The 16,225-nt window shown below is 40.2% G+C and overlaps 1 protein-coding gene across 2 annotated transcripts; it reads right to left on the reverse strand.

The window, feature by feature from the left end:
• Window positions 1-6,023: 6,023 nt before the first annotated feature.
• ccdc13 (coiled-coil domain containing 13) lies at window positions 6,024-15,827 on the reverse strand. Of its 2 annotated transcripts, none has more exons than XM_082512264.1 (13): window positions 15,445-15,827; window positions 15,017-15,209; window positions 13,782-13,930; window positions 13,528-13,670; window positions 13,356-13,439; window positions 13,145-13,258; window positions 12,927-13,031; window positions 12,596-12,766; window positions 11,554-11,730; window positions 10,599-10,805; window positions 10,378-10,487; window positions 9,811-9,873; window positions 6,024-7,117 (listed from the first exon to the last, which is right to left on the reverse strand). In XM_082512264.1, exons 2-13 carry the CDS (start codon window positions 15,202-15,204, stop codon window positions 7,036-7,038), a joined length of 1,593 nt encoding a protein of 530 aa, XP_082368390.1. In that variant the 5' UTR covers window positions 15,205-15,209; window positions 15,445-15,827; the 3' UTR covers window positions 6,024-7,035. The 2 variants fall into 2 exon arrangements, with proteins under 2 accessions (XP_082368390.1, XP_082368389.1); XM_082512263.1 differs by having other exon boundaries at window positions 13,145-13,261.
• Between the last annotated feature and the right edge of the window lie 398 nt (window positions 15,828-16,225).

Genomic DNA, 16,225 nt, shown 5'->3' on the forward strand with positions numbered 1-16,225 from the left:
ATTACACATTTGTTTTTGTTTTTTTAACCAAGGTTAAAGTATTAAAATGAAGCACCAGCTTCATATTTTACATTTGAAGCACTTCACATATCTACTGAGTGCACCTCAAAGCCCTGAGCAAATCCAAATCTTGTTTGATTCTATACCACTGTGATCGTAATTGATGGTGAGCAAAAATATTTATACAACAACATATCGCTTTGTTTTCTCTAATGAATATTGATACACTGGTGCCAAATGCATTAGATGAGACTTCCTGTGGTCCCTCTTATCAAATGAATCATGGAAAAGTGTAAGGAAATGAACTTACCTGCAACAAACACAAAAAAATCCCACAGGATAAAAATCGCAGACAGTGGTAGAAAACAAAGTCACAAGCTAATTAATTTATGATAATATACACATGCTATTTCATTTCAATGCAATGATTACAACATCTGTTTTTTCTTGGTTTTGTTGCTTTCAGGGATCTTTTGGCTTCTTGGATTAACTCTACCATGGTGCATCTATTCTAAGTAATTATCTTGCACGTCACATAATCTGTGTTTAGAGATAACACTGTTAGTGTCGATATATGTGAGCATGAATTGCAAAAATAAGAAAACAAAGGGAAGGAAAAGGAAACTGCTCAACAGTACAATATTGCCATCTATATAGCCGTGGTGGCTGGCACACTTGCTTACTTTTTGTACTTCCAAGAGAACTATAAATTCCTTCAAAGATGTGTATTATTCTTCCTGCAAAAATGGCAAAAAGTAGTGCAATGGTGCTTGTTAGAAGTGTTTCTTGCTTATGGACACCTGTACTCTTACCTGCAAACAGTGTATAAAGGGGACCAAGCGAGAGTCACTGAACTTTTTATTGCCTAATTATTTCTGAAGTTTAACAAAGTGCTAAAAAATTGTTGAATGCGCTACCCTTTGTGACTAAAAATAACAGTATTGCTTGCGGTGGGCTTGAGGTTTGAGGTGAGAAAGAAGAACATGAAGACATGGAAATACGGGAGAAAAGAGAGCAGTGAAATTAAAAGTAACTTATAAGACATCCTACGTAACTGGCTGGTCATAGACTGTGATAAGGCAGAACAGCGATGTCCATCTCAGCCACCGTATTCAAGATAGCAAAGTTACATGGTAGCTTCCACAAACCGGTGTCCTCTCCCTTTTTTTAAAAAAAATGTGTTAATTTTAAGTTTATAGGAATGGATCATATGTTGGAAGATGCAATTACACAGTAATAAATGTATATTCATGAGTACAATATAATTTTTTCTGTTAAATAACTTTAAAAAATGACTTAATGTACGTTTAAGGCTCTTGTTGAACTGTCTTGTTCTACATGCCTCATATGGAAGTCTGGGACTGATTGACAAATTTGAGATGGAGGTCCTCCCTTTTTAAAAAAGGGAGCAGTGTCGCTTCCAACTTAAAGGGAATTACACTTTGTGGCCCCCTGGGAGGGTCTATGTCAGAGTACTGGAGAAGAGAGTTCACTGGTTATTAAACTGTGGACTGAGGAGGAACAATGTGGTTTTCTTTCTGGAAAACACTGGACCAGCTCTTTATCCTCTTGAGGATATGCAGGGGTGTGTGAAAATTTGACAAATCAGTTTATATGTGCTATGTGGACTTGGAGAGAGCATTTGAAGGTCACCCTTTGGGGTGACCTGTAGGATATATCCTGTAGGGGGTACTTTGGAAGTATGGAGTGTCAGGCCCTTTGTTATGGGCTATTTGGTCCCTGTACAACTGTTGTAAGAGTTTGGTTTGCATTCCCAGCAAGAAGTCATGCTGGTTCCCAGTGGGTGTTGGACTCAGGATCCAGGACTGCCCTTTGTCACAGATTCTGTATCCACCTCAGAGGCACAGCATCAACTCCAGGGGCATTGTTCACAAGTGAGGGAAGGAAAAGAAGCCTGGCAGATGGATTGGTGCAGTATCTGTAGTAATGGGCATGCAGCCATAAGTTTGGTAAGGAAACTTATGGCAGCACAAGCTGTGAGTAGTGAACAATTAGATCATAGACACAAGTGGTGGAAATGAGCTTCGTCCAAGGGTGGCTGGGCTCTCTTTTAGGGTAAGGGGCTCGATCATTTGGGAGGGGCTCAGAATAGAGCCACATCGCCACCACACTGAGTCAGTGCAGTTCAGGCATGCTCAACTGGGATGCGACCCAGGGCAGACACAGAAGAAATTATATCTCTCAGCTGTCCTCTGCGTCCTCCAAGAAGAGCTGGAGGAAGTGGCTGGGGAGGAGGTGGTCTGGGAATCTCAGCTTAAACTGCCCCTGCGACCCAGATAAGCTGCAGAAGACAAACAGATATTTTCACCAAAATTAATTCACTTGCCCATTTTATTTACTGTTTGACGCTGATTTGTTTTTGCTTTCTTCGTGTTGGTCAAAAACATGATAATAATGACTTGTTGCATGTTCATGCCTCAGAAAAGGTCAAATGGCTTGTCTGATTATTATGCAGGGAGTCAAAAGGTCTCCCAAAATGTTTGACATTTTCGTCCTATGGCTATGTGCTGAACTAGATTCAGTGCAAAAGAGGAAACATGCTCAGAGACATTATGCTATGGTAGTAGAAAACAACAATGGTAAAACACACACACAAATATATATATTTATTTATGTATTTATTTATTATGTATCAGGCTTCTTAAAAAGTGTCAGCTTTTTAAAATAAAGCAACTGTTAGTAGTACAACACACAGGGTGGTACCCTGTTTTACTAATTCAATATGAAGTCATAATCTGAATGATTAGCTGAAAAGAGTTAGAGGGTATCTGTTGTCTTGCCTGAGAATATTCAACCACTTTCCACCCTTACACGCCTACATGCTACATTATATGATTTTGCACAGACACCTTGAGGACCTGTTAAGTGTTAATTAGTGGATGTGACTGTTGTGTCAAAACAAATATTCATACATTTATATTCAGAAAACATACACAGACAGCATTTCTGTGAGCAACTGGCCTCCTGGGGCTTCACTGCATCTCAGCTGGTGTGTCATTCCCCTTTGTCTCCCCCAATTATTTCCATCTCTCTCTCTTTCTTTAAAACCTTCAGACAAAGGTAAAACTAGAAAAAGAAAATCACACCCTTGTTATCAGTGATGCTCTCGCACACATCTCCAGAAGGCTGCAGATCTCAATAACCGTGATCATATCTGTGAGCAAAATGTCAACTCTAACATGGAAGCATTCACTAAGGGACTTATTAAACAATTTTTGCTTGTTAAAGGACGTCCTGCCACGCAGCTGCAGTCAGGCAGAAAGTCTGCTTGCAGGAACATAAAGGATATCTGCACCAGTGGTGATGCATACATATGACGAAACAAGCGTGTTCAAAAGAAGTTGGGCAAATAATACTGAATAAAAACAAAGAAGTTTTTTTATCCATTTTTATTTCCCATGACCATCATCGGATATAAGGTGGAGTGGTTCCAGAAGAAATTGATTATTACCAAGTTTGATACAACATGGTGAGAAAATTCAATTTAGAGTGAGAAAATTGCCGGGAGGATTAGATGTGGAAGAGCCATGAGTCGAGAACAACACTGGGTTACTAAAGCGAATGGGGAGGGGGGGAACGCAGCCTTCAATGACAGAGCACTTTGAGCACAGATTGTGAGGAGCTACAGTTTTTCACAAGACAGCATTTTTGTAAGCAGCCCCCCTGATCCAGAATCAGTGTGTTGTCCTCTCAAGTATCTCAACCAAAACATCACAGCTGGTTTAGTCTCCAGTATTAATAATTCTGTATTATAACTGTGTTCATTCTTTTTATCAACTCCAAAAGCTGGAAAAATCAATGATTAAATGACAACTGTGTCACAATAACGACAATTAAACTCTGCTGTATGAACCGATAATGCACATATTTGCTGTTAGTGTCACATAAATCCTGCAGGATCCATTTAATTTCATTTTTGGCTTCAGATCAAAACATAGGAGTCGCCATCAAGTACTGTACTTAACTGACCACACTGCCATCTAGTGATGCAACTTGTATTTAAACATATCTGAGCAAACTGAAATTACTACAGGGCTCACGCAGTATTGACTCACTGCACTGTACATATACGAAGTGTAAGCAAAGGAAGGAGTTTGAAAATGAACAAAAAAAGACTCAAAAAGTTTGAAATATGGGTGCAAGAGGCACAAATGAGTATCACGCTGAGGTGATCTGCTCACGAGCCTCATGAGGCTTTAGTGAACACCTCCGCACCTGATTTTTAAAATCAATTTCAGTGTCGTTAACTCACCCCGTACACTTTGATCTTTACCCTTTCCCTCACCGCGACCTGGAAAAGATAAAAACTCATTACTTTAATTCTACTTACTGTAAATGAGCACATTAGGACCCTGCTGTTTATTTTCTTTCCATTACATGTAAATGAGAGGGACTGGGAGATGAATGGACGCATAGAGGTCCAAACCGTTTTCTGGCCTGAGCAAAGTTCACAGATCCCTCATATACTGATGGCTAACTTTAACCTCTGCGTTCACAGCTGCACTATTTACTTTAGTTTCTGGATGCAGTCAATGGTCTGCAGGAAGCATTGGTCCAGAACGAGGGAATACCTCTGAGGAGAAGGATGGAGAAAGGAGTCATTCAAACTTGGAATGACAAATAGGTGAGGCTGTTTACGTATGCTGTGTTTACATAAGTTTGTGTTTGGTTTGGTGGGTTATTGGGCATTTTGGAATAAATCTACACCTTTCTGCGTAATACAGCTACATAAAACAATAATAAAATTGTCTGGCAAGGTGTAATTTATTTGAAAGTGATGACACTCTTAAATAACTGAAGTCAACATGAGCAGTCACATTAATCCCTGATATTAGGTCAACTGAAACTTCAGTATAACATGTCTGAAAAAGAAAAGCTCACTGAAAAAGGATGGAAATGATGTCCCTCTTGCAGTCATGCACTGCGTTAAAATTATATACGATTACAGGTTTGCGAAAATGCTCAAACGCTGGCTTCATATAAAGTACAGTTTTGTGGCAAAGTTTGAAAATGACCCCGCAAAAAAACCATATGAAGTTGAACGCTTTCCTGGCAATCAGACGCAGTTAGGGACCGTGACAAGCATTTGCTCCATCAACACCCTTTCTGACGCACATTTCCTCACTTGATACGTATCTGGCAATCTTCATCTGCTCGTCTCTCATCTTGCTCTTACGGTGACACGTCTCACTCTGTTGCATTAAAGAGCGCCTCACCTTCCATCCAGGAGGTATTCAAACACAAGCTGTTTTTTGTTACTCTGAGCATAAAGGCTTTCTTCATCATGTCCAAACTCTGATATTTTTGTCTTGTGGCACTTTCTCGCTCAGTCCAATGGGGACCTGCCAATCTCCCACAGGGTCCTGGAAGACATAGTGCGGTATTTGAAGCAGCACACTAACTCAGCCATGGTTTTAAATTAAGCGTGATGTGGAGAGGGAGGAAAGGGGGGGATGTTCTGCTGAAACCCTTTTGGCTACATCGGAAGAAAATAACTCGGATGTTAGTATGAATGTAAGAGCCACTCCCACTGGGCATATCCAGACAACCTTTGGATTAAGAGCCATATACTGTACATGTGTGACCTGCTCTGGGGAGTGTATAGAGGACTACAGTGGGAGTTTGTGCAGCTTGAGTTTGCAGTTATTTTCAACCGCTATTCCCACAAAACTGGTTTCAAGTCAGAAATGATTAGTGTTAATATTTAATAGGAATATTGAAACGATTTGGGAACTTAACTGTGGTGATTACTATTTAGCCTGGCCTGTCGCACATTTATTTACAACTGTATGGAGCCAAAAAAAACCTTAAAAAAAGAAAGAAAAAAAATCAACCAAAGTCATCGCCATGAAGGTAAACAATGTATTGAAAATATTTGTTGAGGGTTCGGTTCCTTTTCACTGATTAATTTGGATGTTTCTTTGGTTTACAGAAAATATTTACTTTGAAAACAGACAGCATTGGTCTCGATACCTGTAATGCATTTAAGGTTACCAGCCGAGGAAAGACAAACATATATTTAATAAAATGTGACAGTGACATTTATAAAACAGCGAGCAGACGAGATGTGAAACCACGGGGAGACGTCTTATCAGCACCGACCGCTCCTGCAATCACCCGGGACACTTGTCTGATGCCATCAGGGTTAAGTTGAAAGCTATTTTACTCAAGGTACTTAAGTCGTTAAACCGAGGTCACCCGACCTTACGTCGCAAACTGTCTTTCGGGGACTCAAATGGAGAGAAAGTCAGAGATGCATATAATGTTTGCGTGGCTGAAGAGGAGAGTTGTTTTTTTTTCCTTTCTCCTGCAGGCTGCTGTTTTGTCACATGTGACAGGAGAAGGTAGGGCTCAGCTGGAAGTGAGGCTGAGCAGGGACCAGCCAGTTCCCCTGGATAGTGTCTTGTCTGTGCTGTCACAGAGCCTCCAGGAAAACATGCCTGACTTGTCTCATCACGTCACTGAAAGCTGCAGGTCATGGTGGAGAGTGCTCTTTAGGGATGCCCTCAGCGCCCGCGTTTCCTCCAGCTGAATGACCAGCCAAGAGACAACATACAAGAACAACATGAACATCTCCGTGCAACCTTGATGTGACGGGCAGAATGAGCACTGCTATCTGCAGCGTGTCTACCGCCGCACATCATTATTTCTGTCGTCTGGTTAACTCTTATGGTTGGAGAAAGAAAACTCCTGAACCAGAACCAGTTTAAGGCAGTGTTGTCAAAGAAATAAAGTGTTTACAAATTCTGGACTGTTGGACAGTCTGTTCAGGTTTGTCTGTGGACAGTTCCTGTTGCTCAGAGACTCCATGGTGCTCAGGGACTCTGCTCCTGCCGACAGAGCTGTGATAGCCACGTGCAAGAAAGATAAGGGGGAAATTGAAAAAGAAGAAAAAAAAAAAAGAGAAGAAGAAAAAAATCCTGATATTGTCACATCATGCTGTCACTGAGCCTTGGCATATCAGTCCTAGCCATGCTGCATGGACAGTGTTTACTTTAATCTAATTTTGGCCTCTCAAACTCCTCCAGGATCACTGGCCTGTGGTGCTCCTCTTGGTGCTTGTGCCTCCAAACATGTGTGGCTCATCACTTTCTCTCTAGAAGAGTAAGACAAATGTTGGATTGCATTAGAGTTAATGCAACGGAATTCTTCTTAACAGACACAGCTTTGGAGTGACAAATATACAGTGGGGCAAAAAAGTATTTAGTCAGCCACTGATTGTGCAAGTTCCCCCACCTAAAATGATGACAGAGGTCAGTAATTTGCACCAGAGGTACACTTCAACTGTGAGAGACAGAATGTGAAAAAAAAAAATCCATGAATCCACATGGTAGGATTTGTAAAGAATTTATTCGTAAATCAGGGTGGAAAATAAGTATTTGGTCAATAACAAAAATACAACTCAATACTTTGTAACATAACCTTTGTTGGCAATAACAGGGGTCAAACGTTTACTATAGGTCTTTACCAGGTTTGCACACACAGTAGCTGGTATTTTGGCCCATTCCTCCATGCAGATCTTCTCGAGAGCAGTGATGTTTTGGGGCTGTCGCCGAGCAACACGGACTTTCAACTCCCGCCACAGATTTTCTATGGGGTTGAGGTCTGGAGACTGGCTAGGCCACTCCAGGACTTTCAAATGCTTCTTACGGAGCCACTCCTTTGTTGCCCGGGCGGTGTGTTTTGGATCATTGTCATGTTGGAAGACCCAGCCTCGTTTCATCTTCAAAGTTCTCACTGATGGAAGGAGGTTTTGGCTCAAAATCTCACGATACATGGCCCCATTCATTCTGTCCTTAACACGGATCAGTCGTCCTGTCCCCTTGGCAGAAAAACAGCCCCATAGCATGATGTTTCCACCCCCATGCTTCACAGTAGGTATGGTGTTCTTGGGATGCAACTCAGTATTCTTCTTCCTCCAAACACGACGAGTTGAGTTTATACCAAAAAGTTCTACTTTGGTTTCATCTGACCACATGACATTCTCCCAATCCTCTGCTGTATCATCCATGTGCTCTCTGGCAAACTTCAGACGGGCCTGGACATGCACTGGCTTCAGCAGCGGAACACGTCTGGCACTGCGGGATTTGATTCCCTGCCGTTGTAGTGTGTTACTGATGGTGACCTTTGTTACTTTGGTCCCAGCTCTCTGCAGGTCATTCACCAGGTCCCCCCGTGTGGTTCTGGGATCTTTGCTCACCGTTCTCATGATCATTTTGACCCCACGGGATGAGATCTTGCGTGGAGCCCCAGATCGAGGGAGATTATCAGTGGTCTTGTATGTCTTCCATTTTCTGATGATTGCTCCCACAGTTGATTTTTTCACACCAAGCTGCTTGCCTATTGTAGATTCACTCTTCCCAGTCTGATGCAGGTCTACAATACTTTTCCTGGTGTCCTTCGAAAGCTGTTTGGTCTTGGCCATGGCGGAGTTTGGAGTCTGACTGTTTGAGGCTGTGGACAGGTGTCTTTTATACAGATGATGAGTTCAAACAGGTGCCATTCATACAGGTAACGAGTGGGGGACAGAAAAGCTTCTTACAGAAGACGTTACAGGTCTGTGAGAGCCAGAGATTTTCCTTGTTTGAGGTGACCAAATACTTATTTTCCACCCTAATTTACGAATAAATTCTTTACAAATCCTACCATGTGGATTCATGGATTTTTTTTTCACATTCTGTCTCTCACAGTTGACGTGTACCTCTGGTGCAAATTACTGACCTCTGTCATCATTTTAAGTGGGGGCACTTCCACAATCGGTGGCTGACTAAATACTTTTTTGCCCCACTGTAGATTATACTTACCCAGACAAGCTATTAGCTTGATAAATATGTGTAATTTTATATAAAGTTTCATTTTTGCACCATTAAATTTCTGACGTTAAATTGAAAACTGTAAAATAAACCACCACGCTCTCATTAGTGCACACCACAGTCATTACTGTGGTGTGCACTGCATAAATAAAATGAACAAACACCAACAGAAATAGCCTCCCTGTGTTTGTAATCTTGGGATGGAAATATACAAACTGATTTAACATTTTAGTTGTGCAGCATTATAGCATTTAATTTTTACACTGACAAGAAAATAAAATGGGCTACTTTAGCTTTGTGCAGTACGCAAAAGTGCAAACTTGAAATGTGAAGAAAGAACATTTGCGTGAATCATCCGACCACTTCATTTGCAAAAAAAACCCCCAACAAAACAAAACAACCAAACAACCAACAACCACCACATGGGTATCGACTCAACTGGCCTTTTTTCACCAATAAAGCACTCCTTCATCACCATCTTTGACGAGTAAGAGAGCCAGCAGCAGTGGCATAAAGATGCCGTTCCAGATCAAGCTGGAGAGCTGTTAGCTACAGCAATCTGGATCCTCTGTAAGAAAATGAAAACTATCTCGCTTTTGGAGACATTTCATGACCTGTGCTGCTTGCTCGATGTTTTTATCTATTTTTTTTTTTTGTTTGGGTATTTTGGAGGAATCAATCAAAACTGTTTTAAGCCTTCAGGTGAAGTGGTATTTTTCGATCTATACTTTCACACAAAGATGTGCATTTCACAACCCTGTCCCACTGACAGAATTACACTGTGAGCGATAGACTGAAGAGAAAAAAAAAAACAACTAAAGAACACCTGCAGTATATTCTACAGACCTCTCAAGCTTGTTAGTCCTTCTCCACAAAGAGGACTTGGGTTATCATGTCACAGTCAGGAATTTTGTTTACTAATTTCATAGTGATGCCCATGTCAGTACAGAGCAGACATGGTACACATTAAACTTACGTGAATTCTATGCCACTTCCCACAGCTGGCAGCACCAGTTTGTGACCAAATTTAGAAATTGAACTGAAAAACAAAACATTTGAAGGTGGTAAACAGAAATCCCACAGGAATACAGAAGTGTTTAACATCACAGTCATCAATACGCCAATAACAGTGCACCCCAATGTTAACCTTAGGTAATTATTTAGCTTTATGTTTCTAGACAAGACGAGAGATTTCAGTGCTATGTGTGACACTTAGCCTCAGAGGCTGGTTTCAAGTGCAAAACAGAAGACGAGATGAACAAAAATTATCGGTCCTAAAGAAGTAAATCAGGGTTCCTCAAAGTTGTATGAAGCTAAAACAGTTCTTACTCAACACGTCATAATTCTTTCTCAAACCTAAAAAAAAAAGAAAAAAAAGAAAAAAAAAGGTTCCCAGCTTAATCTTACTTAAGTAATTTTTGGCTTAAATATTTTATTTCTCACCACGTGCAATGGATCCATATCCCACAGATTGGGACCCACTAAGCTAAACTAACAATAAGCATATTTTAATGATTATCAGATATTAAACCAGCACAAGTACCCTGAAGATGGAATTCTTTTGGTAATGTCTCCCTCTTCTGGGGAAACAGCAGAAGTACAGTTTGTTATCCTGATGCTGGGCTGTCTGTGCACATCATCGTTCTTCAACACCTATAAACACACGTTTAATTGCTGGTCAGACATCTCATGCTGAGTCTCGGAGAATGCACAAAAATAAAAAAACAAAAACAAAAAAAACCCTGGTAATTATTTCTTGATTACCTTATCAGAGAATTGCTGTTTTTTCTGTAGTTTTTTGATAATGGCATCTTTCTCAGCAAGTATCTCCTTAAATCTCTGGATGATAGCACTGTGCTCTGAAGGTATGTTGCTCAGCTGTTGTCCTACACTCTGCTGCATCACCTTGCTCTGTACGTTTTGCTTTTGGCTGAGTTGTTTTAATACCATCTGCATCTGGGCCTGCTGCTTCTGCCAGAGGTAGAAAAGATATACACACTTTATAGGAACAGTAGTAGTAAAGCATGGACACATCACAGGATATCCTCTACTTTGCAGTATGTTGACTTCAACTCATAAATGTCAAGTGAAATTGGTACTGTAACAGTTGGTGAAATGTTAGTATTTGACCACTAGGCGGAGCTCTTGTAATGATAATGTAACTAACGCATTTTATTTTGTATGTTTTATTTTTGTGTTAACATTTTCCTTTTTTGGTATAAGGTAAGGGCAGAGGTCACTTCCTGTTTTGGGAAGTAAGGTCAGAGAAGCTGCGCATGGTGACGGTCTAGCCGTGTAAAAGTCAAGCTAAGAAAGAAGAAATAAGCCCTAAGTTCCAGTTACACCAGTTTGTCTACTTGCAGGCCAAAGTGGTATGTTTGTTTATATTTTGTGAATTTTATATTGTAATATGTTTTAATGCTGAAATATAATTTTCTTGTACATTTGTATTCACCAGTTCTACGGTGTACCTGTGTACGTTAAGAGAAGCACAGTAAACATCAGTAAAGAAGAACTCTCGTGTCTCTTGTGTATGTGTACAAGCCGGCATAGGTACTAACTGCCATGGTATTTAACAAAACTATTAATAGTGTAATCATGCATGAGATACCTTATTTAAAGTCTTACAATACCTACTTTCTTATTAATATATACATTTATTAAAAGGTAGAATCTATACGACTCTAACCAGATATTTGTCTCCAGTCTAATTTCTTACCATCAAAGCAGCCACGAACTCATCATCGTGTTTCCCCTTCTCCATCAGGGTTGATATTTGATGCTTCAGAATTTTGACTTCAGCAGATAGAGTTTTGCTCCTGGCTTTAGAGGCTTCCAGCTTTTGCTTCACATCTTTGTGTTCTTTCAAGAGCGCCTCATAATCCACTGAGAGCCTCTGCACAGTTGTGGAAGGAGAGAAGGGCCTTAGCACATTAACAATGTAATGTCTATGTTCATATAAAATCATTGCCTAAGTCCCAGTTAAACAGACAGAGAGACCAGTCAACAACCCTCTCACAATCCAACATGCACGTGACTTCCAGCAGGCACTAAATGGCAGTTTCTTTTTTTGATTACATGTAAAGTCTGTTTTCTTAACATAAGAAATGAAATCAGAAAAACGTATGTAGGTTTGCACTGGCTCAAGGTGATTAAAAACACAGAGACATAAAATACAAGTCAACACACACACACAATTATTAACTGTAAGCCTGTGAGGATAACATGGTTTGAGTCTGTCTGACCTCAAGTCAGTGGGATACTTGTTCCAAACAACAGGACCACAGTACCTGAAGCACCTGAGCACACTTAAATCTAATTTTGGGAATAGCCAAAAGATCTGCACCTGCTGACCTGAGAGGTCTAATTGGGTTAAAGAGGCTGCGCAAGTCAGAGATGTACTGGGGGTGCCAAGCCATTGAGAGCTTTATGAACTAATAGAAGGGTTTTAAATGTAATTCTGCATTGAACTTGGAACCACTGTTGTGACTTCGCTCCTTGAGTGCTAATAAAATGCTGAACTTACAGCATATGTGTAAGGACTCTCTTACAGCAATACAGTTTAACCTGCTTGATATGAATGCATGGACCCATTTCTCATAGTCAGTTTGAAATAAGAACTTTTTATATATCTCTGAAATTCAAATTTTCATTTAATAAGTGGCTGGCATTGGTAAAAAAAAAAAAGAAAAACACACACACACTTTCGCCAAGCAACTGATGGTTGGTCTGCAGGCCTCTGTGGTTGTGGCTATACATACCTCAAGGGCTACCCTCTTCTCTTTCTCTATAGTGCGGATGTAGTTGACATTTCTTTCCTGAGGAGGAGTTTTCTGAAGAACACCCATGCCCAGAAACTCTTCCTCTCCACTCAGAACACTTGACTGCCTTTGTTGTGTTGATTTGTTCAGCTGCTGCTCAAGCTCTCGTACCTGTTGTTCAAGTTTTGTTCATCATCAGTTCAGTTTCAGGGTTTTTTTTTTAATGCTTTCCTGTGAACTCACTATTTTGAAAAGCACTTCATTGGTTATAATGTTGTAACTTTAAAATACATTTATGTAAAATCAAGTTCAACTTCAATTTTGAACCTACCCTTGTCTGCAGAGCCAGTATCTGCTGTGCTCGACCTCTAAAGCTCCCAGGGTAGCTTAGTAATTGCTGAAGGTTGACCTCCTCTCCAATCTCACTAATCAGAACCTGAAGTAGTTCATATTTTAGAATCTATAAGTCACTTGTGAAAAATCATTCAGATATAAAATATTCTTCTTGAGTGATTGCATATAAGACAGAAAATAAAGTAAGTCTCCTACCTTCTGTGCCATTTTCAACTCCTGCTTGGCAGACTGCACCTGGTTGCGATACTCAGTCACCTTCAGTTGGGTAGTTGCTAATTTTTCCTGCAGAGATTTAACCAGTGCACTTTCCTGCTTTCAGAAACAAGTCATAAATGATCCTTTCAGTGATGCCATTATTTTAGTTAGGACCCTACAGCAAAATGTTCCTTTTGTTATTATTCCTTACCTCACATTCTTCAGATGAGATCTTAACTGGTGACTTTGAATCTACTTTTTGCCCAGGTACACCATGTACCAGCATGGCCTGCAGCTACAGAAAGTCACAACAGTTTTTCTGAGAAGGACAAATTTTCATGCATCAAATTATTTCAAATGATACACATAAAGCAAAACTTTACCTCTCTCTCAAGCTCTTTGATTCTGTTGCCGTTTTGCTTACATTTAATCTTCTCTTGCTCAATTTCAGCAGTTAGTTCTCTATTCTTCTTGGATAGCTCAACAATCTTGGTGGCAGCTACAGCTCCTGCCAAGCCTGAAGTACCTAAACAGATGAGTTGATGAAGCAGGAAGAAGCTGTCACATGTCTGTAACATCTCAATGCAAAAAAGAAAAGAAAAGAAAAAAAAAAAGAGTAAAACAATTTACATTATACCTGCTAAAGCCAGTCTTTCTTCGTCTCTTTTCCTCTTCAGGTGCTTAATTTCAAAATCCTTCTCGCTCAGAAGTTTGAAGAGCCGACCATTTTCATCCTTTAGCTCTCTCAATTGGTCAAGGAGGGCCTTATTCTGAATGTGCAACAGCCTATGGTAGACAAAATGAACAAGGATGAATGTAACATGACAGAATGGTTATTTACAACCATGTGAAAATGACAGTTTTCATGGGATTCTGTACAGTCCTGTGAAAAATTGAGTCCACCTTTAGTGGTTACCTTAAATGGGTTAGTGGCAGCCATGTGCAATTAACTGATCATCAGAAAGTGTGAGCGCTATGAAAAGCAGAAATTTTGGCAGTTTACTGGTCCGGACCATTCAGATGCCACAATCTTCCAAAAAGTGGGTGTCCCAGCAAATTCATCCCAAGGACAGACTTAGCAACGCTCAGAATCTACAGGCCTCACTTGGCATGTTAAATATTGAAGTTCATGACAATACAATTAGAAAAAGACTGAACAAGTATGGCTTGTTTGGAAAGGCCAAGAGAAAGCCTTTTCTCTCTAAAAAGAACATGGCATGGCATTGCAGAGTTGAATCTCAACAAACCACAAAACTTCTGGAACAATGTCCACCAAAGTGGATGTGTTTGATCATAATGCACAGCAACATGTTTGGTAAAAACCAAACACAGCATATCAGCACAAAAACGCCTCATACCAACTGTCAGACATTGTGGTGAAGGGGTGGTGATTTGGACTTGTTTTGCAGCCACAGGACCTGGGCACTTTGCAGTCACTGCTTCTCTGTATACAGTACCAAAGTATTCTAGAGTCAAATGTGAGAACATCTGTCTGAAAACTCAAACTTGGTTGAAATTTGATCATGCAATCACAGGACAATGATCTCAATCACAGCAGCAAATCTGACTGAACAACAACAAAAGAATGTGTTGCAATTCAAGTCAATGTTCAGACCTCAGCCTGACTTATCAGGCCATGGGACCTACCCTGCAAACCTCAAAGAACAAAAGCACTGCTGTATGGAAGAGTGAGCCAAAATTCATCATACAGAAAATGATTACTCGAAGTTATTGCTGCAAGCCACTTAGTTTTTCACATGACTGCATGCAGATGACAAAGATTTCCAGTCTTGAATAATATATTCCTTCATAGTGGTTTATGTAGCAACATTTATGGAAAATACCTTGAAAAACATTTAATTTAAGTCTCACCTGTTTTGGGGAGCATCACAGCTTGCCTGAACACCTTGGTTAGACAGATCCAAATCATCCTGAGCGCCACTGTCATTGAGCTTGTCTGGCTGTGTTTCCTTTTTCCTCTCCTGTTTCCTTTTTTCCTGCTGTTTTTGCAGTGCTTGAAACTGAAGCCGCAGTTCGTTCAGCTGATCCTCAGACTCCATGATCTCTGATTTATGGCATTGGAAAGTTAAAGGTTGATATTATAATCGAATCAATGCTGAGGCTTAAACTATTATGTCGTGTTGTGCTTCTTATCTGACACAGAGAGAATGCCCTTAATACGATGTCTGTAGTCGACGTTTACGGTACGTAAACCGTACGTACGTACCGAAAGACTATTTTCTGAGCCTAAGCGAAAAGTTCCCTTAAAGAGAGATTAAGTTGAAGAGAAAATATCTCACCTGTTAATTAGTCGGGTCCGTGTAAACAAATTGGTTGTAAACTTCACCACAGGTGAAGACAACTCCTGTATCCATAGCAACTGCCATCCGGGGACTCAGCTCAGCTTAAAACAACATCTCGCGGGAGCAGAAATGTAGTCATAGAGACCAGGGGACGCTTATAAAGGCTAAAACATATTTTTTTAATTGTGCCCTGGATATGTCACCTTTAATTCAAAGTCTGACTTTCTATGGCACAAATGTATTTACTTCATTTTTTTTAACTGCACTGACAGATAAAAGCACCTTCTGCATCTGCAGTGCTTCTTAAACTTATTGGGCACTGTGCTAGTATTCGTTCAGTATAGCCTAGGTTTTGCGAAACTTCCATTGTTTTTGTTCTTCTTTTGCTCTTTTGTTTTTATTTTCCAGTGTAGTGGAAAATAAGGAGGCTACTTGTACTGCAGCTCCCTCCGGTGGATTGTAGATTGTTCACCACTACAAAAAAATGTAATTGGAAATTTTAATTTAGTTAGTTAGTTTAATATATTTCACATTAGATCTGTCCAGGGTGTACCCCAGCTCTTGCCCTCAGACAGCTTGGATAGGCTCAATTTATTTCATGTTATGTCACCATACATCCCAGTATAGTGTTTTTAACTAATTTTAATTACGATCTTTTGTAAATGTGGTTTTAATCACAGCCAGAGGTACTCTTCTATGGTGTTTAAGCATGCGATCAGATCAAAGCTACTTTGAGTTACTCCTTTAGTCACAAGAGGTCAGCACAGCAGTTAGCTCC

Source organism: Aulonocara stuartgranti, assembly GCF_965226115.1.
Source record: "Aulonocara stuartgranti genome assembly, chromosome: 18".
Lineage (NCBI taxonomy): Eukaryota > Metazoa > Chordata > Actinopteri > Cichliformes > Cichlidae > Aulonocara > Aulonocara stuartgranti.

What these genes read in the sequence shown, in the direction of transcription:
- ccdc13 (XM_082512263.1), bottom strand. Translation starts at nt 15,204, where the DNA reads ATGGAGTCTGAGGATCAGCTGAACGAACTGCGGCTTCAGTTTCAAGCA. An exon ending in TGTGATGCTCCCCAAAACAG is followed by an intron (nt 13,931 to 15,016) that starts GTGAGACTTAAA and finishes TGTCTACCATAG; the next exon opens with GCTGTTGCACATTCAGAATA. An exon ending in AGAAGAGGGTAGCCCTTGAG is followed by an intron (nt 11,731 to 12,595) that starts GTATGTATAGCC and finishes ACAACTGTGCAG; the next exon opens with AGGCTCTCAGTGGATTATGA.